Here is a 25,545-nt window from a genome sequence, read left to right on the forward strand (position 1 = left end):
GGCTGTATTCGGAATGGCATACAGAAGACAAAGGCGCATTTGGGAATACTGTTGGATTGCTCTGAGCTTTTCTTTGCTGCTGTGCTTCGTGATGCAGGTGTCGGCTCAAATAAGGTATTCTGTGTCAGAGGAGGTGAAAGAGGGATCCATGGTAGGAAATGTTGCAAAGGATTTGGGTCTTGATGTCAGTAGTCTAGCACAGCGAAAGTTCCGCATCGTTTCAGGATCCAAAGACATTCTATTCCAGGTAAACCAGAATAATGGCGTCTTATATGTTCATAAGAAAATCGACAGAGAGCAGCTCTGTGATGGCAATGGTGTCTGTTTGATCAACTTGAAAATTGTGGTAGAAAATCCGCTGGAGATTCATTACGTTGGAGTAGAAGTGACGGATGTTAATGATAATTCTCCCACTTTCTCTGAGAGGGGGCAGCATTTTGAAATAGCGGAACACACACCGACAGGGACGCGCTTCCAAATGCAGTCAGCCCGCGACGCTGACACAAGCATTAATAATGTTCGATTGTACAAACTGAGTCAGAATGACCATTTTGATGTTGAGGTCAGAGACAGAGAGGAGGAAAAAATTCCTTTTTTAATACTGAAGAAACCACTTGACCGGGAAAACAAAGCAGAACACAGATTACTGTTAACTGCTATCGACGGTGGAAATCCACCAAGATCTGGCACCCTGAACGTCACAGTGACTGTTCTTGATACCAATGACAATCGTCCTGTATTCAGCCAGGAGACCTACACACTAAGGCTACAGGAAAATGTCCCAATTGGTACACTCGTTACTCAACTTAATGCAACCGACTTAGATGAGGGATCGAATGGTGCCGTTGTGTACTCACTTGGAAGGAATCTTGAGCGTAAAGTGCTTGATATCTTTCATTTGGACAGTGCAACAGGAGACATTATTGTTAAAGGTAAAATAGACTTTGAGGAAACTGAGGTTTTCAAGCTAGATGTTCAGGCTTCAGATGAAGGTCAGCCTCCTTTAACCGCTGAATCTGTGGTTATCATTAAGGTAACAGATATAAACGATAACGCCCCAGATATAGAAATGATTTCGTTCTCGAAACTGATACCTGAAGATTCTAAACCTGGAACTGTTATTTCGTTAATTAGTATAACAGATAAAGACTCGGACATTAACGGTAAAATACTGGCGAGCATTTCAAAAAATGTCCCATTTGAGCTGAAGCCATCATTTCAAGAAAACATGTATTCTCTCGTAACAAAGGGACAATTAGACAGAGAACTGATGTCCCATTGTGACATTACAATAACAGCTACAGACTTAGGCCAGCCTCCTCTGTCGACCTTTAAAACACTGACCGTGCACGTGGCAGATGTTAATGACAATATGCCAGTTTTTTTGCATAGTCCTCTTGAACTGTATATGATCGAAAACAATGCACCGGGAGCGTCAATATTTTCTGTGAGTGCTTCTGACAAAGACTTGAACGAAAACGCCATAATCTCATACCAAATCATAAGAGGGGATCAGACAAAAAATGACATGACATCTTTCATTAACATTAATCCCGAGAACGGAAATATTTACGCCTTAAAAAGCTTTGACTTCGAAACCATCAAGACTTTCAACTTTCAAGTAGTTGCGACAGACTCTGGTACTCCATCTCTTAACGGTAATGTAACCGTAAACGTATTTATTTTGGATGAGAACGACAACGCTCCAGTGATATTATCTCCAGTTAGTACTAACGGTTCAACTGAAGCTGTGGAAGAGATTCCCCGTAATGTGAACGCAGGCCATTTGGTGACCAAAGTCAGAGCATACGACGCTGATATTGGATACAACGGATGGTTGTTATTCTCACTGCAGGAAATTACTGACCACACTCTCTTTGGTCTGGACCGCTATACAGGACAGATAAGGACCCTGCGCTCATTCACCGAAACAGATGAGGCTGAGCATAAACTGGTCATAGTGGTCAAAGACAATGGGAACGTTTCACTCTCAGCCACAGCTACTGTGATTATCAAGGTCGTGGAGCCCAAAGAAGCTTTTGCAGCTTCCGATATTAAAAGCATGGAACAAAACCACGAGGAGAATAGCCTAACATTTTATTTGATAATCACATTGGGGTCAGTTTCAGCATTATTTCTGGTTAGTGTAATCGTTCTGATTTCAATGCAATTCTCCAAAACTTCAGAAAATTCATCTAAGTATTTGCAAGATACAAATTTTGACGGGACCCTGTGTCACAGCATTCAGTACAGATCTGGAGACAAACGATACATGTTAGTAGGGCCGAGGATGAGTGTCGGATCTGCTTTAGATCTGAGCAGCAAAGGGAACACTCTCGTGCTAAATCGTGGGGGAGGAAGTTGTGAGGAGGTAAGGATCGACGCTATCATAACACTTAATAAACATATATTGCAGTTCTTTTTCAATATAAGCTGTGCCTAACCCTTTACGTCACTGAATACACACACGCACATACACACTATACATCCTATATATTTATATATGTATATATAGGAGATGGCTGCCCGTACCATAATGCATCCTCCATCATGTTTAGCAATTTAACAGACAACGTGGGCTGAGGGCTTCCCTGGGTTTCTTTAAAAATTACAAAGTTGTAGAAACTCATCCAGATGCCTCTTTTTAAGACTTTATGTGACAAATCAACGCTTTATGTTAAACGTGTCAGTGTAGCTCATGGAAACAGATAAGAAATAAAACCATGTGCCTTTGAAAAGCTTGTGGTACAGTTTTATTTCACACCAGCGACCAGTGTAGGTATGACAGCAAAGGGAAAGTATATACGATTTCATTTTCATTTGCAATGATTGTTGTGAGGATCAACTGTGTGAAGCAAAGGCTAAGATAAGGGGCCTTTCTGTGCACACTTTATATATTATTTAGAATACTTTAATACTGTGGATCCAGTGGCTTGATATTTTTTAATATGTTTTAAAAAAAACACACTGCTGGCTACTCCAGTGTGTACCATTTAGGTATAGTTTTTGTTGTCTTACCTCATATCAAGTGGTTATGGGAGAATACAGTCTCACACTGTAACATCAGAGTACTGCATTCGTTGCACATTACTACACTGTATTAAATCTGAGTATTTTGACATTGTTACACAATGCAACGTATAACCGACACACCTCTGGAGAAACCTTGCAAAGGGCCACACCACAGTCAACCGTTATGCTTTGTTTTTAAACCTACAGTAATCCAGTACTATGCCAATTCCCTTGCCTATGCCTTAAACCTCTTACCACCTGATTTTTGCTGAATTACTTAGGAAGCGACTGGAACAAAAAAAGCTAGTCGTGAGCCGAAACTGGGCAGAATTGTTAACTTTGTTGAAAATCTGTACTCTGTACTTTGGTACTTGTGTGCTTGCTATACTGTACCTAAATCGACAAAATTACTACACGGAACAGAGGGTGTCAGTGTAACACAAGGAAATGGTCGAGGGTTTAAACCCTGCCCCTTGCACTGCATACAGAACATCTTTGTTAGGCTATTCAATACCAGGGAGGACGGTGTTAGCAACACGGCACCCAGATGTGTGCATGGATTTGTACCTAAAGCGTACAGAATAAGGCTTTGTACAATTATAATATATGTTGTAAGGGGATGTAGGTTGTACTATTAATCATAACATTATTATATTGAAAATATTTATATGGAGATATAGCTTTTCGCAATGGGGAGCGGAGAACAAAGAGGACGATGGAAATATTGGTGGATTACTTTGCGTTTCTCTTTGCTGCTGTGTTTTGGGGAACACGTTTCAGCTCAGATAAAGTACTCTGTTCCGGAAGAAGTGAAAGACGGATTCCTTGTGGGAAATATTGCGAAGGATCTGGGGCTTGATGTGGGTACTTTGATGGAAAGACGGTTCCGTATAGTCTCTGGAACCAAGGACGCTCTTTTCGAGGTAAATCAGACTACTGGGTTCTTGTATGTTCGTAAGAGAATTGACAGAGAGGAGCTGTGTGACGGGAATGCCGCCTGTATGATTAACTTAAAACTTGCTGTAGAAAATCCATTAGAAATCCATCACATTTCAGTAGACATAACGGACGTAAATGACAACACGCCGAGTTTTTCTGAGGGGTATCAGCATTTTGAGATAGCTGAACATACTTCTGTTGGAACGGCCTTTCAAATGCATGCTGCACGCGACCCGGACTCGTCACAGAATTCTGTGCGCTTGTATAAATTAAGTCAGAATGATTATTTTGAAATCGAGACTCGAGACAGCGACGAGGACAAAATACCTTTTTTAGTTTTGAAGAAACTGCTAGACCGTGAATTTAAAGCTAAGCATAATCTAATTTTAACAGCTACAGATGGCGGAAATCCGTCAAGATCAGGCACCCTCAATGTGAGCATTGTTGTGCTCGATTCAAACGATAACCGTCCAGTTTTCAGTCAAGACACATATACAGTCACTTTACAAGAGAATGTTCCAGTCGGCACAGTGGTCATTAAAGTAAGTGCTACGGATGCAGACGAAGGCACTAATAGTAATATAGAATACACTCTAGGCAAAACTTTAAAACTTAAGGTATACGACGTATTTCAGCTGGATGGTATCACAGGCGAAATTACAGTCAGGGCGCCTGTAGACTTCGAGGACACAGAGGTCTACAAACTAGATGTGCAGGCCTCAGACAAAGGACAGCCTCCACTGACCGGTGAGAGTAGAGTAATCATCAAGATTAGAGATGTAAATGATAATAAACCAGAAATCGAAGTTACATCTCTTACTAATGTTGTCTCTGAGGACTCAAAGCCGGGTGCAGTAATTTCTCTAATTAGTATATCAGATAAGGACTCTGGTGATAACGGAAAAGTCTTGTGTAGCCTAACAGACGGTGTGCCATTTGAGTTAAAATCATCTTTCCATGATAATATGTATTCACTAGTAGTTAAAGGTCAACTGGACCGAGAACTCCAGTCAAACTATGACATCACAATAACAGCCACAGACTTGGGTCAGCCTCCTCTGTCCACATTTAAAACACTGAACGTGCAGGTGTCAGACATTAATGATAACAGTCCAGAATTCACTGAAAATCCACTTGAGTTTTACCTTGTTGAAAATAATCCGCCTGGTGCATTAATATTCTCAGTTAGCGCTTCTGACAAGGACATAAATGAAAATGCTGTGGTTTCATACCATGTTGTTAGAGGAGACGGGACACAAAATGACATGACATCTTTCCTCAATATAAACTCTGAGAACGGAAATGTTCGTGCACTAAAGAGCTTTGATTTTGAGAAAGTTAAAAATTTTCAGTTCCATGTGGTCGCCACAGATGGTGGTGTTCCACCTCTAAGCAGTAATGTAACTGTGAAAGTGTTTATTCTGGATGAGAATGACAATGCTCCAGTCATCTTGTCTCCAATCAACACCAATGGCTCTGCTGAAGGTGTGGAGGAGATTCCCCGAAATGTGAACGCAGGCCATTTGGTGACTAAAGTCAGAGCATATGACGCTGATATAGGATACAACGGCTGGTTGTTATTCTCACTGCAGGAAGTTACTGACCACAGTCTCTTTGGTCTGGACCGCTATACAGGACAGATAAGAACCCTTCGCTCATTCACCGAAACTGACGAAGCAGAGCATAAACTAATCATACTGGTTAAAGACAACGGGAACATTTCACTTTCAGCAACAGTGACTGTGATTATCAAGGCTGTGGAGCCAAAAGAGGCTTTTGCGGCTTCTGATGTTAAACACGTGGTAAAAAACGAGGAGGAAAACAGCCTGACATTTTATTTGATGATTACCTTGGGCTCAGTTTCAGTGCTTTTTCTGATCAGTATCATCGTCTTGATCGTAATGCAGTGTTCCAAATCTACAGACTATTCCTCCAAGTACTTACAAGATACAAATTACGACGGGACACTGTGTCACAGCATCCAGTACAGATCGGGAGACAAACGTTATATGTTAGTTGGGCCCAGAATGAGTATCGGTTCCACTATAGTACCAGGCAGCAATGGGAATACTCTAGTTGTTCCAAACAAAAGGAGCTGGGATTCTGGAGAGGTAAGATGTGACTACATTTCTCCTTTCCTTTCACAGAAATCTTATGAATAAATGGTTATGCTTCATTAATCAACATCTCAGACCTTACAGCATAACAGCATGATTCATTAATTAATATGGTGTGCATTACATTAGCTTAATTTTACAATTGTAGATTCAAAGAACTGTGTTGTCACGCACAACTGTAAGTAGTATTGCCATATTCTGAAATTATGAAGGGATATCTGGTAGAATTAGTATGAGCTGTTCACGGTTTCGGAGCTGGGAGAATTTGCTTTCCTCATGATTATTCGGTCCTCAAAACTTTGTAACCTTTAAAATATATGCGACGCAAAGTGTCAGCGTTATGTGACGCAGGAATCCGCCTGGTGTCAGTGTTACATTAGGTTTCTGGCCCCAAATTAGGCCCTGCCTATTGTGCGCAGTTGCGTTGGGTTGTTCTGCTTCTCTCAACTGAGGTGAGAGGACAAATTAATAAACTGAAGCATCCATGCTGTGTACATATCGCAAGGAAGATTCAATCACAATTTCTTGCGAATGGGAGTATGATTTAGGAGTATCAAACGGCTAAAATTACTGCCGTACCTCGCAGACTGGCTGTAACTTCGGCACTTAAATCGTTTGTATTCCATTAATTACAATGGGACACGGAAGACAAAGGAGCAAACCGGAATACCGGTGGATTGCTGTAAGCTTGTTTTTGCTGTTGTATTTTGCTACGCACGTTTCGGCTCAGATAAGGTACTCTATTCCAGAGGAAGTTAATGAGGGATCCGTTGTGGGTAATATTGCTAAAGATTTGGGTCTTGATCTCAAGACGTTGGTGCAGAGGCGGTTTCGTATCGTTTCTGGATCTAACCACGCTCTTTTCCAGGTAAATCAGAACGATGGCAACTTGTATGTGAATAAGAAAATCGATAGAGAGGACCTTTGTGATGGGAACAGTGCTTGCACAATGAACCTGAAAACTGTTGTGGAAGATCCACTAGAAATACATTATGTTGGCGTAGACATTACGGACGTAAACGACCACTCTCCCAGTTTTTCCGTTAAAGAACAAAGAGTAGAAATTGCAGAGAGCACTCTCCCAGGTGCGCGTTTTCAGCTGCAGGCGTCGAGCGATCCAGACACTGGTGTGAATTCAGTACGTTCTTATAAATTAAGCCACGGGGAACATTTCGATTTGGAAATAAGAGACCGAGGTGATGAGAAAATGCCGTATTTAATTCTACAGAAACCGTTGGACAGAGAGCGCAAACACGAACACAGACTGTTGCTAACAGCAATCGACGGAGGCAGTCCACCCAAATCTGGTTCTCTGAATGTCACTGTAACTGTTCTTGACATCAATGATAATCGTCCGATGTGTAGTCAGGACATTTATACGGTAAATTTAGAAGAGAATGTTGAAATGGGTACTGTTGTGGTACAAGTAAACGCTACCGATTTAGATGACGATTTAAACGGAGAGGTCGTCTACATTCTTGGTAGTAACTTAAATCATAAAGTATATGAAGTGTTCAGTTTAGATAGCATTACTGGAGAAATAACGGTTAAAGGTGAGATAGATTTTGAAGACACTGAAGTTTACAGGCTGGACATATTGGCTTCTGATAAGGGGACACCTCCAATGACTGTGGATTGCAGAGTTGTTGTGAAAATTGTGGATGTCAATGACAATAAGCCTGAAATAGACGTAACATCGCTCTCTAAATTTGTTTCTGAAGACTCACACCCAGGGACCCTCGTTTCTCTCATAAGTGTCACAGACAAGGATTCTGGCGTGAATGGTAAAGTTATCTGCAGTATGTCCTTAAACATACCATTCGAACTTAAATCATCAGTACAAGCCAATATATATTCTTTAGTAACCAAAGCGCATTTAGACAGAGAATTAGTACCTCACTATAACATCACAATAACAGCAACTGACTTGGGTCAGCCTCCCCTGTCCACATTTAAAACACTGAGTGTACAGGTTTCAGATATTAATGATAACAGCCCAGAGTTTACACAGAGTCCTTTTGAACTTTACTTGGTAGAAAATAACCCACCAGGGGCTTCTATATTCTCAATAAGCGCGTCTGACAAAGATTTAAATGAAAATGCTTTGGTCTCATATCACATTGTTAGAGGCGACGGGGCACCAAATGATGTAACATCTTTCCTCAACATCAATTCCGAGAACGGAAATATTTATGCGCTGAAAAGCTTTGACTTCGAAACCACTAAGAATTTTCACTTTCAAGTGGTTGCTACTGACTCTGGTACTCCATCGTTTAGTAGCAATACAACTGTAAAAGTGTTCATTTTGGATGAGAATGACAATGCTCCAGTCATCTTGTCTCCAATCAGCTCTAATGGTTCTGCCGAAGCAGTAAAGGAGATTCCCCGCAATGTGAACGCAGGCCATTTGGTGACCAAAGTCAGAGCATATGACGCTGATATAGGATACAACGGCTGGTTGTTATTTTCACTGCAGGAGGTTACTGACCACAGTCTCTTTGGTTTGGACCGTTACACAGGGCAGATAAGAAACCTTCGCTCATTCACAGAAACAGATGAGGCACAACATAAACTGGTCATAGTGGTCAAAGACAATGGAAACGTTTCACTTTCAGCAACGGCAACTGTTATTATCAAAGCTGTCGAGCCCAAAGAAGCTTTTGCGGCTTCTGATGCTAAAAGCACAGTAAAAGAAGATGAGGAGAACAATGTCATATTTTATTTGATCATCACCTTGGGCTCAGTCTCAGCACTATTTGTCATCAGTATCATTGTGTTGATTGTAATGCAGTGCTCCAAATCCACAAACTATTCATCTGAGATTCTACAAGATACCAATTACGACGGGACACTGTGTCACAGCATCCAGTACAGATCTGGAGACAAACGGTACATGTTAGTTGGGCCCAGAATGAGTATCCATTCTACTATAGTCCCGGGAAGTAATGGAAATACTCTGGTGGTTCCAGATCGCAGGAGAAGAGGATCTGTAGAGGTAAGGACCTACGCTGTCACAATAATTTTAATACATAGGTAACGCGGCGATGCCTGAAATGACCGATTTAGGTTTTGCGGTTTTAGGGCTGATGTTATCGCGAGATCTGTTGCTAACTCGTCTCTGCGCGCGGCATCCCAATTTCCGATGCCTGCATGAGAAAGAGAAACTAGGGCGCAAAGAACACCTGTTTCAGACACCACGGTATACGTATTCTCAACAGCCTAATTACCTGAAGAACGGGAGAATAAAAGGTGTTTTTATATGTTGGGTAGACTGTACACTAAGGTGTTGTGTATTTCCGTGTATGACTTCGTCGGGTGACACGTTATTCACAGAGAGAGAGAGAGAGGAAGAGAGAGAGAGAGAGAGAGAGAGAAAGAGAGCTGAGTTACTGATCTTCGGTCGGAAAAGCTACCATACGATTTCACGGGCCATCTGGAGTGGTCGATATAAATGAGTGTAAGTGGTATGTATGTTGTAATTATGATTACTTTTTATATGAATTACACAAATGAATATAATGGTCCTCCGGATTCCAGGCCTTAATTAGCTACGGTTACTTTCAAGGGAATTACATCGATTTAGTTTTAGTGGGCCCTGACTGCATACTTGTGTTTTTGTGTGCAGTTGTTCTACCATGTGTGCGTGTCTTTACGTTTCTTGTCTATTGTATATACGTTCGCCACTTTTTCTTTTCTTTTCTTTTTTTTTACCATAAAATAATATTGACAATAGGCTACACATTGCTTTCTTATTCTCTATATTTGCTCTTGGGTATTGTTGGTTTTATTTCTGAATTGTCTTTTTTACTATCCAGCTGAAAACACACATACACACAGACACGCGCACACACACACACACACACACACACACACACACACAGACACACACACACACACCCCAAACAAACAAACAAATAAAGATATAAACAAAGATCAAAATTCACCAAAAGAACATTTCTGCTTCATGGTGTGCTTAAGGGTCATTAATTTGGACTTCCTCGTTTTTATTTGGGTCTAGTCATTGAATAGATGATTTTGTGCCCCCTGGCCTTCCTTCCTGACATGAAACATTTACAATATACATCATTTTAAGAGCATTGTAATTCACATGGCACTTGCACATCATTTCCCGATGTTCTCTTTGGAGCTCTCCATGGTCCTGAAATCTTCTTCCTTTAATTTTGTTCTGCAATGGTAAACATTACAAGTAGTTTCTGAATGGTGGCCCTGCCATAAATACTGGCCTTGTAAAGCTCCAAAGGTTTCTGTTTTAAGTGTGTCACATATTATGTCAAGACTGGGACTCATAGATCCACATGTTCAGTGGTAATTCATGCGGTTATTTTGTGTTTTTCAGGAAGTATCATGTTAAGTTAAATCATTATTATCTACATTCCATACAGTAATAATACGTTTTGGCCCTGTTTGACCTGTTATATTGATTGCATTTGCTTTTGATCCACTCGCAATACAAATAGCTACTGTTTCAAACTCTGTTACATGCATCGTTTTGCAATAGCAACACACATTTAAGTGCTGAGTGTCTGACCTCTTTAGCCACTGTAAGTATTTACAGCTCCAAATTACTTAACATCACTCACTTTTGTTGCTGTGTTGTGACTGTTGTTCAGCCATATAAAATTTTCAGGTCCTTTTTCGTGCTTTGTGTTGTTTATATTTCTCCCAGTCCTAAAGGGGGGAAAGGGTCTCGTTTGCTTCATTTTTTAGAAGAAAAAAGAAAAAAATTCACAAGAGATTTCATGCTTCAAATGTAATTCTTCCTAAGCGAGTATTATGCTCCGGATGATGTCAGTATAACACAAAGAATAAGCCGAAGGAAAAGGCCTTGCCCATCTCATAGTCTTGCAGTGCAGTTTTGCTTCACACTAGCAGAAAACGCAAGCGTGGGTATAACGGCAAAGACAATAAAATGTATGTATTTGGAAGATGTAAGATTTCTGTTCTCACAGACATGATATACTTTCATTGACTGCAGTTTATTTAAATCTGATCTGTTTCACGATCATAATTCGCGATGGGAGACGAAAGACAAAGGCGCAGATGGGAGTACTGGTGGATTATTCTTCATTTTTCTTTGCTACTGTTTTTCGGGGCGCAGGTTTCAGCTCAGATAAAATATTCTATACCAGAAGAAGTAAAAGAGGGATTCGTTGTAGGAAATATTGCCAAGGACTTAGGACTCGATGTCAGTGCTCTGGTAAAGAGGCGGTTCCGCATTGTTTCTGGCTCTAAGGACACTCTCTTCCAGGTAAATCAGAACAATGGCATAATGGTGGTTGATAAGAAAATCGACAGAGAGGAGCTATGTGATAACAATGGCGCCTGTTTAATTAATCTGAAAGTTGCAGTTGAAAATCCACTCGAGATACATTATGTTGCAGTGGAAATTACAGACGTAAATGATCATTCCCCCGTTTTCCCCGAAGACGAGCAGCATCTGGAAATTGCAGAAAATACTCTAACCGGAGATGATTTTCAGCTGCTGGCTGCCCGAGACCCAGATTCTGGAGTGAACGGTCTCCGTGTTTATAAACTGAGCCCTAACGAGCATTTTGGACTCGAAACTCGAGATGGTGGGGAGGACAACAAGATACCAATTCTAAAACTACAGAGAGCCCTGGACAGAGAGCACAACGCTAAGCATCACTTGGTTTTGACTGCTGTTGATGGTGGCAGTCCTCCAAGATCAGGTAGCATAAACATTACCGTAACCGTTTTGGATAACAATGACAACAAACCAGTATTCAGTCAGGATTCGTACTCAGTTGCGATTCAGGAAAATATTCCGATAGGCACAGTGATTCTTAAAGTTAACGCGACGGATGCAGATGAGGGCCCGAATGGTCAAGTGGTTTACTCCTTTGTAAGAAACTTGAAGAAAAAAGTTTACGACACATTTGAGTTAGATGAAAATACTGGTGAGATCCGTGTTAAAGTTGATGTAGACTTTGAAGACACCGAGGTTTTTAGGGCGGATATTATAGCATCGGATAGAGGGCAGCCTCCATGGTCTAGAAGCTGTAGAGTTATCCTAAAAGTAACTGACGTAAATGATAATGCACCAGAAGTTGAGGTGACATCACTTTCTAATTTGGTTGCTGAGAATTCTAAGCCTGGAACGGTAATTTCTCTGATAAGCGTTATAGATAAGGACTCGGGTGATAATGGAAGAGTATTGCTTACTCTCTCCGAAGACGCTCCCTTTGAATTAAAACCGTCATTTCAGGAAAACACATATTCTTTAGTAACAAACAGAAATTTAGATCGAGAACTTACATCCCATTACGACATCACAATAACTGCAACAGACTTAGGCCAGCCCCCTCTGTCCGCATTTAAAACCCTGACAGTGCAGGTGTCAGATGTTAATGACAATAGCCCTGAATTTACCCAGAATCCTCTCGATGTGTACTTAGTGGAAAATAACGCCCCCGGGGCTTTTATTTTCTCTGTAAGTGCTTCGGACAAAGACTTGAACGAAAATGCTGCAATCTCTTATCACATTATTAGAGGTGACGGGGCTCAAAATGATATGACATCTTTCCTCAGTATTAATTCTGAGAACGGACATATTCATGCATTAAAGAGCTTTGACTTCGAGACTTTGAAAATGTTCCAATTTCAAGTTTTAGCCGTGGACGCTGGAGCGCCAAGTTTAAGTAGTAATGTGACAGTGAACGTGTATATTCTGGACGAGAACGACAATGCTCCAGTCATCTTGTCTCCGGTAAGCACTAACACTTCTGGCCAAGATGTGGAGGAGATTCCCCGAAATGTGAACGCAGGCCATTTGGTGACTAAAATCAGAGCATATGATGCGGATATAGGATACAATGGCTGGTTGTTATTTTCACTGCAGGAAGTCACTGACCACAGTCTCTTTGGTCTGGACCGCTACACAGGACAGATAAGGAGCCTTCGCTCATTCACAGAAACAGATGAAGCTGAGCACAAACTGATCATAGTGGTCAAAGACAACGGAAACGTTTCACTCTCAGCAACGGCGATTGTGATTATAAAGGTCGTGGAGCCCAAAGAAGCTTTTGCAGCCTCTGATGTTAAAAGCACAGTAAAAGACGAGGAGGAAAACAACGTGACATTTTATCTGATCATTACATTGTGCTCAGTTTCTGGTCTTTTCGTCCTAAGTATCATCGTGCTAATCGTAATGCAGTGCTCCAAACCTACAGACTGTTCCTCCAAGTACTTACAAGATACAAATTATGATGGGACACTGTGTCATAGTATCCAATACAGATCCGGAGACAAACGGTATATGTTGGTCGGGCCCAGAATGAGTATCGGTTCTGCTGTAGTGCCGGGAAGCAATAGAAATACTCTGATGATGCCAGATTGCAGGACCAGAAGTTCTGAAGAGGTAAGCGCCTAAAAGGTTTTCGTGGATTTGTTTGGGAGAATGTTGAGTAAATATATTTTCCCTTATGTTATGGTTAGTTTATATGCCTGTGCGTTGCGTTTTAAACAGACGTATAATCTGCCTTAAAGTCGTGTTTTCGAATGGCAATTGTTCGTACTGATCCATGTTATTATTCCCGTCTGTGAAGGATAGTGTTCATCGCTTAATAAATATACACTCATATCAGCACAGTAGAAATTACGCCATGTCTATGAAACTCATATAACTAAACCATAATTCCTCAACGCAAGCGCAATATTTAGCTCCAGTCTAGAGCGATTCACGTTCACGTTTCACAGTGGTTCCCAGTAAACATTATGTGTAAGTAGTTTTTTTAACTGAGCTGCACGAAGAACGCTGCCTTTGACTGAGTTCCAGACATTTGTTGTTTCCCATGTTGTAATTCATATCGCGTGTGTGAGGATTTGACAGACCAAGACCCAATCGCAGACCCACTGAGTAAAATAAGATTTATTCAAAACAGAAATCAGAATCCAATCTCAAAAACAGTGTCAAGTCCAAGGTCAAATCCAGAAATCCAGAGGGCAAACAAATCCAAATCGTAAGGCAAAAGAATGGTCAAAACAGGTCCAGGTAAACACGGTCAAAATTACAGATCACGAAAGGCAAAACACACGGACTGGCAGAGAGAACAAAAGGTCACAATCTGACAAAGAACAGGTACAAACACAGGACTTAAATGCACAGAACAATAAACAGCAGAGACAGACTATTGGAGGAGACAAACCAGGTAATAATAGGGATCAGGTGGGGGGCGGGGACAGGAGTACACAGGGACAAACAGAAGCACATGGCAAAACCAAAACAAACAAAAACACAACTCGACAATACACAGGATGGCCAGCAGGGCGGCCAGATTCCCCAATCCTGGCTGATGTACTGACAGCGTGCTCTTGTGAATAGGTTTTACTCATTAAAACCCCCAGTCCATTTAACATATAGCACTGCTGTGCAATTTGAGTATTCCCAACTTGTGTAAATAACAGTTGATGATTAAATCGGTGCACGGGAGTGCCATGTTACCTTTACTAATCTCTCAGATTGTTATTTGGACTCGAATAAATCCACACAGGACCTCCTCATACTGAAATAATCGATTAACGACTTGAAATATAGAATTTCACTCACGAAAACAATTTTACAGGCATAGCTCTACTGGAAAATCGTACCATGTAGCAGCTCTAATGTTCAGATGCAATAAAAGAAACAGAGGGTGTCAGTGTAACACAAGGAAACGGACAGGACGTTAAGCCCTGCCCTTCACATAGCGCTACGGGGAGCTGCATTGTTTCTAAATAGACGGGAGAGTATGTAGCACACCGCACTGAAATGTCCAAGAATTAATTGCTGAGGGGTGACAAAAGACGTTGTTCGCGTGTAAACGACATCGTTTCAGTGAATGAACGTTTTAAGATCGATCATAACACTACAGTACTAGAATCAACTGAAACGGCTGTCGCAATGAAAGACGCGGAACAAAGACGCATGTCCTCGTGGAGTGTTTTGCGCTTCTTTTTTCTCTTGTATTGTGCTGAACAAATTTCGGCCCAAATAAGGTACTCTGTTCCAGAGGAAGTTAACGAGGGATCCATTGTGGGAAATATTGCTAAGGATTTGGGGCTTGATGTTCGTACTTTGGTGGAGAGGCGGTTCCGCATTGTCTCTGGGTCTAAGGACGCTCTTTTCCAGGTAAATGAGAAGAACGGCGTCATGTATGTTCTAAAAAAAATCGACAGAGAGGAACTGTGTGACAGCAAAATCACCTGTTACGTTAATTTAAAAATTGCTGTTGAAAATCCATTAGAAATCCATCACATTTCAGTAGAAATAACGGACATAAACGACAACACCCCCAGTTTTTCCGAGAATGAACAACATTTTGACATAGCCGAGCACACCCGTACAGGGACGCGTTTTCAGCTGCACAGAGCACGAGACCCAGATATAACACAGAATTCTGTGCATTTATATAAATTAAGCCAGAGTGATTATTTTGATATCGATACTAGAAATGGCGATGAGGAAAAAATACCATTTTTAGTGTTGAAAAAACCTCTGGACCGTGAAAATATAGCAGAACACCAACTCGTCCTAACAGCAGTAGACGGTGGAAATCAGCCGAGATCTGGGACTCTCAACGTGACTGTTACCGTTCTCGATATAAATGACAACCCTCCAGTTTTCAGCCAGGACAAATATTCAGTTGTTATACACGAAAATGCTACTGTTGGCTCAATCGTGACGAAGATAAATGCGACAGATATCGACGAAGGTTCTAACAGTGAAATTGAATATGCCCTGGGTAAGACGTTAAAGCGTAAAGTATATGATACTTTCCAATTGGATCATGTCACAGGTGAATTAAAAATAAAAGGAGAGTTGGACTTCGAGGACACGGAGGTTTATAAACTAGACGTGCTAGCGACCGATAAAGGACAGCCTCCCTTAACCACTGAAAGTAGAGTCATAATAAGGATTCTCGATGTAAACGATAATAAACCAGAGTTAGAAGTGACGTCGCTTTCTAATGTGGTATCTGAGGACTCTAAGCCAGGCACAGTTATTTCTCTGGTTAGTATATCAGATAAAGACTCCGGAGTTAATGGCAAAGTATTGTGCAGCCTCTCAGACAGTTTGCCATTTCAATTAAAGCAATCTTTCCAGGACAATATGTATTCTTTAGTGACCAAAGGGTCTTTAGACAGAGAACTCATATCTAATTATGACATCACAATAACAGCAACTGACATGGGTCAACCTCCTCTGTCCACGTTTAAAACACTAAACGTGCAAGTGTCAGATGTGAACGACAACAGTCCACAATTTTCTCAAAATCCAGTTGAGTTTTATCTGGTTGAAAATAACGCTCCGGGAGCGTTAATATTTTCGGTAAGCGCTTCTGACAAGGACATAAATGAAAATGCTATGATATCATACCGTATTGTTAGAGGTAATGGGTCACAAAATGACATGACATCTTTCCTCAATATCAATTCTGAGAACGGAAATATTCATGCATTAAAGAGCTTTGACTTTGAAAAAGTGAAAGCTTTTCAGTTTCATGTAGTTGCCACAGACAGTGGTGTTCCATCGCTGAGCAGTAATGTAACCGTTAAAGTGTTCATACTTGATGAGAACGACAACATGCCAGTGATCTTGTCTCCAGTCAGTACTAACGGCTCTGCTGAAACAGTAGAGGAGATTCCCCGAAATGTGAACGCAGGCCATTTGGTGACTAAAATCAGAGCATATGACGCCGATATTGGATACAATGGCTGGTTATTATTCTCACTACAGGAAATTACTGACCACAGTCTCTTTGGTTTGGACCGCTACACAGGACAGATAAGGACCCTTCGCTCATTCACAGAAACAGACGAGGCTGACCATAAACTGGTCATAGTGGTCAAGGACAACGGGAACGTTTCACTTTCAGCAACGGCAACTGTGATTATCAAGGCTGTGGAGCCCAAAGAAGCATTTGCGGCCTCTGATGATAAAGGCGCTGTGAAAGAGGATGAGGAAAACAGCGCGACGTTTTATTTAATCATTACATTGTGCTCTGTGTCAGTGCTTTTTCTGATTACTGTCATCGTGTTGATTGTAATGCAGTGCTCCAAACCTACAGACTACACTTCCAAGTATTTACAAGACACAACGTATGACGGAACATTGTGTCACAGCATCCAATATAGATCTGGCGACAAACGATACATGTTAGTTGGGCCCAGAATCAGTATGGGTTCTACCATAAGCCCGGGCAGCAATGGGAATACGTTGACTGCAGACAGCCGACACGAGTCGACTTTAGGGGTGAGTTTGTCTCTACTTTATTGCGTCCTCTGCTACATTTCCCATTTGAACTACAAATGTGTTTCTATTGGTTAAGTGTGGTGAGGTAAGAACGTTTGTAAGCAACGGCTGCTATTAAAGATCGACTTTCTAAAAATAAACTTTGATGATTAGAAAACTATTTTGTAATATAATTTTCCAGCAGTTCCAGCATGTTCACACGCTACACCAAGCCGTGATGACCACGGAACTTGCTCATGACCACTCCACAACATATATCATATGCCTAAACCCTGCGTTGCGTATTGACGCAAAAGGCGCCTCACAAGAAGTCGCGACATCATCTTAGATAGTATGGGGTAGGGTGAGTATACAGTCATAGTTATTGCCATGAGAACGCCAGAAAGACTAGAGCTTATGGTCTGCGCAAGGTAGGACAACACGCTAACAGTGTAACAGTGACAGTAGCCTGGGTCTAACAGGCTCGGCGGCCACTTATATAGCAGCACAGACAAGAGGTCACAAACAAGGCTCAGTGATGGCACCGCGATCGACACAATAAAAACAACACAAACAATATATACATTATGCAAATAACAATGACTTTCACTTACTATTTGTCTACTTGAAAATGTAGTCCATGTGCCGACCTTTCTTTGTGAAGACCTTTATTACGACGTAGCAGAATTCTATGCAATTCTTGTGAAAGTTTCAGTGATTTTCCGCCCCTTCATTCATTGTAGATATAACTGTGGTGTGAGTCTCCCTGTATCTCCCCATGTTTTCCTACATCTCTGAAAATTTTGAAAATTAAGTTGGTCTATGTCCATTGTGGCCTACTGTTTTGAAGCTACCTATCCAGTAATCATTGGCAAGTGGAACAGCGCTCAGTATAACGTTGTAATTTAATTCAGAACTAGGCTCAAGTTAGCACGAACAATTATAATATTAAATTATAACAGGTACGTTATTTTACATTAACCGCACATTTACGGATAAAGTGAGCAGGACTGCCATTTGACGTTAATTGTGTAGCATATGGAACCAAGAACGCATGCGCCAAACAGATGAAAGGCTTGCCTTTCAAATGAACGAGGCGAAAAACAGTGCTTAAAAGCCAAGACCCAGGCTGTCGCTCTTATGACATTTTCTTGATTTTACGTGGCAAAAGTCAATGTTTTCTAATCTTCAATTTTCTAATGATTAAAGTAATACAGGCAGAACATAAAAATACAGTTCAGTCAATTATATGGTTACCTATGCAAACAACTTTATTACGTTTTCTTTTTACATTCATACTAATTTTTATTTTGCTCATTGTTGGCACTGCCTACCTTGCCTATCCTGACTGTCTATTACTGACTTCTATTCAGTGAAAAACAGGAACAATATATAGTAGTATATGCTTCATGCACAGGGTGTCACTGCTATACAGTTTAAATGCATCTGTGCTCATGTGCATAGCCTTCCCATAGTCCATTGCGCGGGCTCAGGAGAAGGCTACGTCTTTTCTGTTTTCTGTAGTGACATATGACGCTCTGTAGTATCTCATGTCTCAGTCTGAAGAATGATATAGCCTATTGGTTGTAAATCGCGTCTGAAATAATGTCTCGGATTACTACAGTGTTGTGAATTGTTACTTCATGCCTTGCAAAACAAGAGCCAGTGGGTGATGCTTCAGCAAATAAAACTATCATTTCATCATGGGAATCCGTTTGAATGCTGCTTTGTTGAGAGGAGTGATTCTGCATTCTCTTCTTGCACTGTTCTTTTATGAAGAAGCGTTTTCTCAAATTCGCTACTCTGTCGCAGAGGAATCAAAGCAAGGGGCCGTTGTGGGAAATATTGCAAAGGATTTGGGATTTGATGTGGCTAAACTGATCGAGCGCAGATTTCGGATTGTGTCGGGCGCAAACGACAGTCTTTTACAAATAAACCAAGAGAATGGCGCACTGTTAGTCGGTGGGAATATCGATAGAGAGCAACTGTGTGGGAAAATTAGCTTGTGCTCACTTAATCTCAAAATCGCAGCAGAAAATCCTTTGGTAATACATTATATTGAGGTTGAAATAACGGATATAAACGACCACTCACCACAATTTCCTGAAAACGTAAAACATTTGGAAGTATCTGAGAATGCCGTGCCACATGGTACTCGCTTCCCACTAGATCCCGCGCGAGACCCAGATGTCGGCATAAATTCGCTGCGTAAGTACATACTCAGTCCAAATGATCACTTTGAACTGGATGTTAAAACTAGGGGCGAGGAAAAAATACCTTTTTTGATTCTGAAAAGGGCGTTAGACAGAGAGCAAAAATCTCAGTTAGCTTTAATACTGACAGCTTATGACGGAGGGATACCCGAGAAGTCAGGTATCTTAAATGTTACTGTTAAGGTAATTGACATAAACGACAACGCACCGGTTTTTGATCGACAGGTGTATACTGTGATTTTAGATGAAAATTCTCCTCTAGGTACGTCTGTAGTACGTTTACACGCCACAGATTTAGACGAAGGCGCTAATGGACAAATTGTGTACACCTTTGACAAAACTCTTAAAAACAAAGCGTTTGAGTTATTTGAGATAGAAGCAAGCACAGGAGAGATATTTGTAAAAGGGTTGATCGATTTTGAGGAACAAAGCGTTTACGAAATTGATGTTCAGGCTACTGACAAGGGGCCGGTGGCCTTGACTGGTCAATGTAGTGTCATTATTGATGTGAGAGATATAAATGACAACGCTCCAGAGATTGAGGTAACTGCTCTGTCCAGCCACCTACCAGAGAACGCGAGTCAAGGCGCAGCTGTAGCACTCATTAGCATTTCAGATAAGGACTCTGGAGAAAATGGTGTCGTAATATGTTCTCTTCCAGAAGAGTCTCCTTTTGAGTTGAAACCATCTTTTCAGAGTAATGTTTACTCCTTGGTTACCAAGGCTCGACTGGACCGAGAGAGTACGCCCATGCACTTTGTAACCATAACCGCTACTGACAAGGGAGACCCTTCCCTGTGCGCTTACAAAACAATCAAGGTAGACATTTCAGATGTTAATGATAACAGGCCAATCTTTTCCGAAAATCCGTATACTTTTTATATGTCAGAAAACAACACACCAGGTGCATCGATATTCTCACTGAGTGCGTCAGATATGGACCAGAATGAGAATGCTCAAATATCCTATCATATTGAGAAAGGCGAGAGTACCGAACAAAACGTAGTGTCCTATCTAAATATTAATTCTGAGGATGGTACCGTTTACGCGTTAAAACGCTTTGATTTTGAGAGAACAAAAAAGTTCCAATTCCAAGTGATCGCCAGAGACTCCGGAAGTCCGCCTCTAAGTACCAACGTATCAGTGAACGTGTTTATCCTGGATGAGAACGACAACGCTCCTGTGATACTATCTCCACTTAACGTTAACGGCTCTGCAGAGGGTGTGGAGGAGATTCCGCGAAATGTGAACGCAGGCCATTTGGTGGCCAAAGTGAGAGCATATGACGCTGATATAGGATACAATGGCTGGTTGTTATTTTTTTTGCTCGAAGTCACTGACCACAGTCTTTTTGGTTTGGATCGCTATACAGGACAGATAAGGACCCTTCGCCCATTTACAGAAACAGATGAGGCTGAGCACAAACTGATCATAGTGGTCAAAGACAACGGAAACGTTTCACTCTCAGCAACGGTGACTGTGATTATAAAGATCGTGGAGCCAAAAGAAGCGTTTGCGGCTTCTGATATTAAAAGCACAGTAATAGAAGATGAGGAGAACAACATGACGTTTTATTTAATCATTACATTGTGCTCAGTTTCTGTGCTTTTTCTGATCAGTATTATCGTGCTGATTGTAATGCAGTGCTCCAAATCTACAGACTATTCCTCCAAGTATTTACAAGACACAAGTTATGACGGAACACTGTGTCACAGCATCCAGTACAGATCCGGAGACAAACGGTATATGTTGGTTGGGCCCAGAATGAGTGTTGGTTCTACCATAGTCCCAGGCAGCAATGGAAATACACTGTTGGTACCAGATCGTAGGACCAGAGTTTCTGGAGAGGTAAGAACGCGAGATAGCTCCTCATAAATTTTTACTTTTATTTCATGATCCTGAAATAGTGTGACAGAAATCCTATGAATGAACAAAGAATGGTTCATGCAGCAGATTTTAAAAAGCATATAAGAGCACCCAAGAAACAATTTATAGATGACTCTAATAAATGAATGAATATATTACGTTTACTTGCACTGACTTCCTAACAATCTTCTTAAATGATGTCTTCAGGTCGCTGTCCAGAACACTAGTTCTGAACTTACTAAGCTGAGAGGTGAGAGAGGTGTTTGAAAGTGTGATGGTGGATAGTTTTACTCTATTGCTTTACTGTGGTTTGATTGAATTTGATATAAATATGTACAGTTATAGCATGGTATGAGTGTAAAACATAGCGTTCGTTTATATAAAAATTATTGCTTGCTACAACTCCACTGTAATAAAGCTGAAGATCGCATGATGTCAGTGTATAACTAGAATTAGATCGTGACTGTGAAAGATACCTCCCCTATTTTCCGTGACCGCCCCTTCACTTTTCTTGGTACATTTTCACTCGCACATGGCGACTCGACTGATAGGAAACGTTTTTAAATTAAATATCTTCGCCGTACTTTTTGTCACATTCATGGATAATGACATTATCAGGCGGATGGCTAAATAAACAAATAGCTAAATAGGTTATAGGCGGTGCTCGCTACTAATCATCTGTGAAAATGGAACAAAGAGGACGCGCGTCATTGCGATCTATGTTCGCATTTTCAGCGATATTGCTGTTCTTTTGGAAAGGTGTCATAGGCCAGATTCGGTATTCTGTCTCTGAGGAGCAGCAAGATGGGACCGTTGTGGGAAATATCGCAAAGGATTTGGGAATTGATTCTAGAACCTTAAAGGAGAGAGGATTCCGTATTGTGTCAGCATCAAGAGATTCACTGTTTAATGTGAATCAGGATGACGGCATTTTGTACCTCAGTAAGAGACTGGACAGAGAGGAGATATGCGAGAAAAGCATTACCTGTGTGATCAACCTAAAAATCGCAGTGGAAAATCCGCTAGAGGTTCACTATGTAGGGGTAGAGATTTTAGACATAAATGACAATGCACCAAGTTTTCCAGAGAAAAACAAACAGTTGGAGATATGGGAGTCTGCTTTACCAGGGGCACGTTATCAGCTACAGGCGGCACGGGACCTTGATAGTGGAGCTAACGCAGTTCAGAGCTATAAACTGACTCATACTGATTATTTCCGCTTAGATATAAAAGACCGTGGCGCAGATGGTAAAATACCCATTTTAGTTTTGCAAAAGCCTTTGGACAGAGAGCTCACGAAGAACATGAGATTTTTGTTGACCGCTGTTGACGGAGGAAGGCCTCCTAAATCTGGAACTATGGAAATTGTTGTTACTGTATTGGATGTAAATGACAACATGCCTGTTTTTACTAAAGACGTTTACTCTGTCTCGCTGAATGAAGATGCGGAAATTGGAACAACAGTTGTGCAGGTGAACGCCACTGATTTGGATGAGGGCTCAAATGGTGAGGTTATCTATTCATTTGGCAGTAATGCTGACGACAAATTGCGTGAAATGTTTGAAATAGACGCAGTCACTGGCGAAATCACTGTGAAAGGCCCAATAGATTATGAGGTTAAGGATAATTATGAGATCGATATCCAGGCATCTGATAAAGGATCTATTCCTATGAAAACGGATAAAAGTGTAGTCATTAAAATTGTTGACGTAAATGACAATGTACCTGAGATAGAAGTGACATCATTTTCGACAGAAATCCGTGAAGACTCTAGACCCGGGACGACAGTGGCTCTGATCAGTGTCAACGATTTGGACTCTGGTCTAAATGGAAAAGTTTCATGCTCCTTACCAGAAGACGTGCCATTCAAATTAACGCCATCGACACAAAATAATATTTACTCTTTGGTTACAGATGCAGAGCTGGACAGGGAAAAGACTTATCAATATGACATTACATTAACCGCCACAGACGCAGGAAAACCACCTTTAACCTCTTTTAAAACAATAACTGTCGTAGTGTCTGACGTAAATGATAATAGTCCACAGTTTTCTCTGTCCCCATACATGTTTTATGTCGCTGAAAACAACGCTCCAGGCGCATCTTTGTTTTCTGTCTCAGCTTCTGACTGTGACTTAAATGAAAACGCACGTGTCAGCTATCAAATTTGGAGAGACCGCGGTGAAGACAAGTATTCATCATTCCTGAACATAAATTTTGAAAATGGTGGGATATACGCTCTGCAAAGCTTTGACTATGAAACAATTAAAACATTTCAATTCCTGGTAATAGCTTCAGACTCTGGTACTCCATCGCGTAGCAGTAATGTAACCGTAAAAGTGTTTATTCTGGATGAGAACGACAATGCTCCAGTGATCTTATCGCCTGTCAGCACTAACGGCTCTGAAGGCGTGGAAGAGATTCCCCGAAATGTGAACGCAGGCCATTTGGTGACCAAAGTCAGAGCCTATGATGCAGATATAGGATACAATGGCTGGTTATTATTTTCTCTGCAAGAAATTACTGACCACAGTCTCTTTGGTCTGGACCGCTATACAGGACAGATAAGAACTCTTCGGTCATTCACAGAAACAGACGAGGCTGAGCATAAACTGGTCATAGTGGTCAAGGACAACGGGAACATTTCACTTTCAGCAACGGCGACTGTGATTATCAAGGCCGTGGAGCCCAAAGAGGCGTTTGCAGCATCTGATGTTATAAGTGCAGTTAAAGACGATGAGGAAAACCATGTGACATTTTATTTGATCATTACTTTAGGCTCAGTTTCCGTGCTTTTTCTGATCAGTATTATCGTGCTGATTGTAATGCAGTGCTCCAAAACCACAGACTATTCCTCCAAGTATTTACAAGATACCAGTTATGACGGAACACTGTGTCACAGCATCCAGTACAGATCTGGAGACAAACGGTACATGTTAGTTGGACCCAGAATGAGTATCGGCTCTACTTTGGCTCCAGGCAGCAATGGGAATACATTAATAGTACCAGATCGCAGGACACGTTCGGATGAGGTAAGAGTCTGAAGTAGAACTGTATGTAAGCCGAGAGTGGACATGAGTTCGCCCCACCCCCCATTGTCACGAAATAGATAACGGATAACAGGTCGGTTGTTTTCTGGAGAGCTCACATTAACTATCTCGTCACAACATAACAATTAATTGTTCTTACGAGATCACAATGCTCTCTTAGAATTGCAGTAGTCTGACTTAGTGCGGGCAGTGTGAAACTCAACATGCTACAAAATGGAGGAGTGGAGTCCACTTAATCTAATACATTTTCACTGCACATTACTCTCAAATTAAACTATACTGACGGAACTGCTGTCATAAATCCATTTAATGTGTTGGTTCGCAACAGAAAGAATTTTGCAATGAGAGAAAAAATGATCTTGTGACCTTGAGAAAACAATTAATTGTTATGTTGTGATAACGAGACAACTGGTTCGAGAGGACATGGACGAGAGAAGATATGGACGAATAGCCCTTTTTGTCACAACAATCGAGATCTCGAGAAAATAATCCATTGTTGTGACAAAAAGGGCTATTCGTCCATATCCTCTCTTGGCTTCCATGGAAATAGCTCACTACGAATCTCGTATATGCTTAATGTTTTCTATTATCTTAGAAAAGTGTGACAGCTACACTGTTGATAAACGTGTGCTTCTTTCGATTGTCCTGCGGAGGTCACCAAGTGCAACTAATCAAAGGTTTTGATGTGCATCCGAAAAGTTCTCAAGAAAATTTACAATTTATACACGCTTACAATGGCTAAGATGGACTTGTTACGAACTGCGATCCGCGAATGCTGATTGATACGTTTCTCTCTTTTATGGATCTATCACATTTTCTGTTACATTGGATATTGCGTATGACGTTATTTTAAAGTAATGAGACAGTAATAGTTGCTACGGCGTCATTGTATTAAAGCTGGGAATCGCATGGTGTCAGTGTAAAACCAGAATAAGCGTCGTGACAGTGAAAGGAACCTCCCCTGCTTTCAGTGTACGCCCCTTCCATTCCCTTTATATATTCTCAGTAGCACCCACTGCCTTTGCATAGCATTGCACTCATGAAAAATGTATTTATTTCGATCCTTTATTTGTCACGTTCACAGATACTGTTTAGAA

At 41.1% G+C, this 25,545-nt stretch overlaps 6 protein-coding genes across 6 annotated transcripts; all 6 read left to right on the forward strand.

The window, feature by feature from the left end:
• The first annotated feature begins 13 nt into the window (after positions 1-13).
• Positions 14-2,443, forward strand: LOC115804921 (protocadherin alpha-7-like). The gene has a single exon (XM_030765409.1). The coding sequence runs from the start codon at positions 14-16 to the stop codon at positions 2,441-2,443; it is 2,430 nt and encodes an 809-aa protein (XP_030621269.1).
• A 1,258-nt stretch (positions 2,444-3,701) lies between these two features.
• LOC115804922 (protocadherin alpha-7-like) lies at positions 3,702-6,113 on the forward strand. The gene has a single exon (XM_030765410.1). The coding sequence runs from the start codon at positions 3,702-3,704 to the stop codon at positions 6,111-6,113; it is 2,412 nt and encodes an 803-aa protein (XP_030621270.1).
• Positions 6,114-6,702: 589 nt separating this feature from the next.
• On the forward strand, positions 6,703-10,761 carry LOC115804923 (protocadherin alpha-8-like). Its single transcript, XM_030765412.1, has 2 exons — positions 6,703-9,063; positions 10,756-10,761. The coding sequence occupies exons 1-2, from the start codon at positions 6,703-6,705 to the stop codon at positions 10,759-10,761; spliced, it is 2,367 nt and encodes a 788-aa protein (XP_030621272.1).
• A 342-nt stretch (positions 10,762-11,103) lies between these two features.
• LOC115805670 (protocadherin alpha-7-like) lies at positions 11,104-13,479 on the forward strand. Its single transcript, XM_030766330.1, has one exon. The coding sequence runs from the start codon at positions 11,104-11,106 to the stop codon at positions 13,477-13,479; it is 2,376 nt and encodes a 791-aa protein (XP_030622190.1).
• Positions 13,480-14,988: 1,509 nt separating this feature from the next.
• On the forward strand, positions 14,989-21,407 carry LOC115804924 (protocadherin-23-like). Its single transcript, XM_030765413.1, has 2 exons — positions 14,989-17,344; positions 19,057-21,407. The coding sequence occupies exons 1-2, from the start codon at positions 14,989-14,991 to the stop codon at positions 21,405-21,407; spliced, it is 4,707 nt and encodes a 1,568-aa protein (XP_030621273.1).
• A 710-nt stretch (positions 21,408-22,117) lies between these two features.
• On the forward strand, positions 22,118-24,442 carry LOC115805638 (protocadherin alpha-8-like). The gene has a single exon (XM_030766292.1). It carries the CDS (start codon positions 22,118-22,120, stop codon positions 24,440-24,442), a length of 2,325 nt encoding a protein of 774 aa, XP_030622152.1.
• Positions 24,443-25,545: the final 1,103 nt, after the last annotated feature.

This window comes from Chanos chanos, chromosome 2, assembly GCF_902362185.1.
Source record: "Chanos chanos chromosome 2, fChaCha1.1, whole genome shotgun sequence".
Classification (NCBI taxonomy): domain Eukaryota; kingdom Metazoa; phylum Chordata; class Actinopteri; order Gonorynchiformes; family Chanidae; genus Chanos; species Chanos chanos.

Coding starts and splice junctions, on each gene's coding strand:
- LOC115804921 (XM_030765409.1), top strand. CDS start 14: ATGGCATACAGAAGACAAAGGCGCATTTGGGAATACTGTTGGATTGCT.
- LOC115804922 (XM_030765410.1), top strand. CDS start 3,702: ATGGGGAGCGGAGAACAAAGAGGACGATGGAAATATTGGTGGATTACT.
- LOC115804923 (XM_030765412.1), top strand. CDS start 6,703: ATGGGACACGGAAGACAAAGGAGCAAACCGGAATACCGGTGGATTGCT.
- LOC115805670 (XM_030766330.1), top strand. CDS start 11,104: ATGGGAGACGAAAGACAAAGGCGCAGATGGGAGTACTGGTGGATTATT.
- LOC115804924 (XM_030765413.1), top strand. CDS start 14,989: ATGAAAGACGCGGAACAAAGACGCATGTCCTCGTGGAGTGTTTTGCGC. Junction 17,345..19,056: donor CGAGTCGACTTTAGGGGTGA/GTTTGTCTCTAC, acceptor CTTTGTTGAGAG/GAGTGATTCTGCATTCTCTT.
- LOC115805638 (XM_030766292.1), top strand. CDS start 22,118: ATGTTCGCATTTTCAGCGATATTGCTGTTCTTTTGGAAAGGTGTCATA.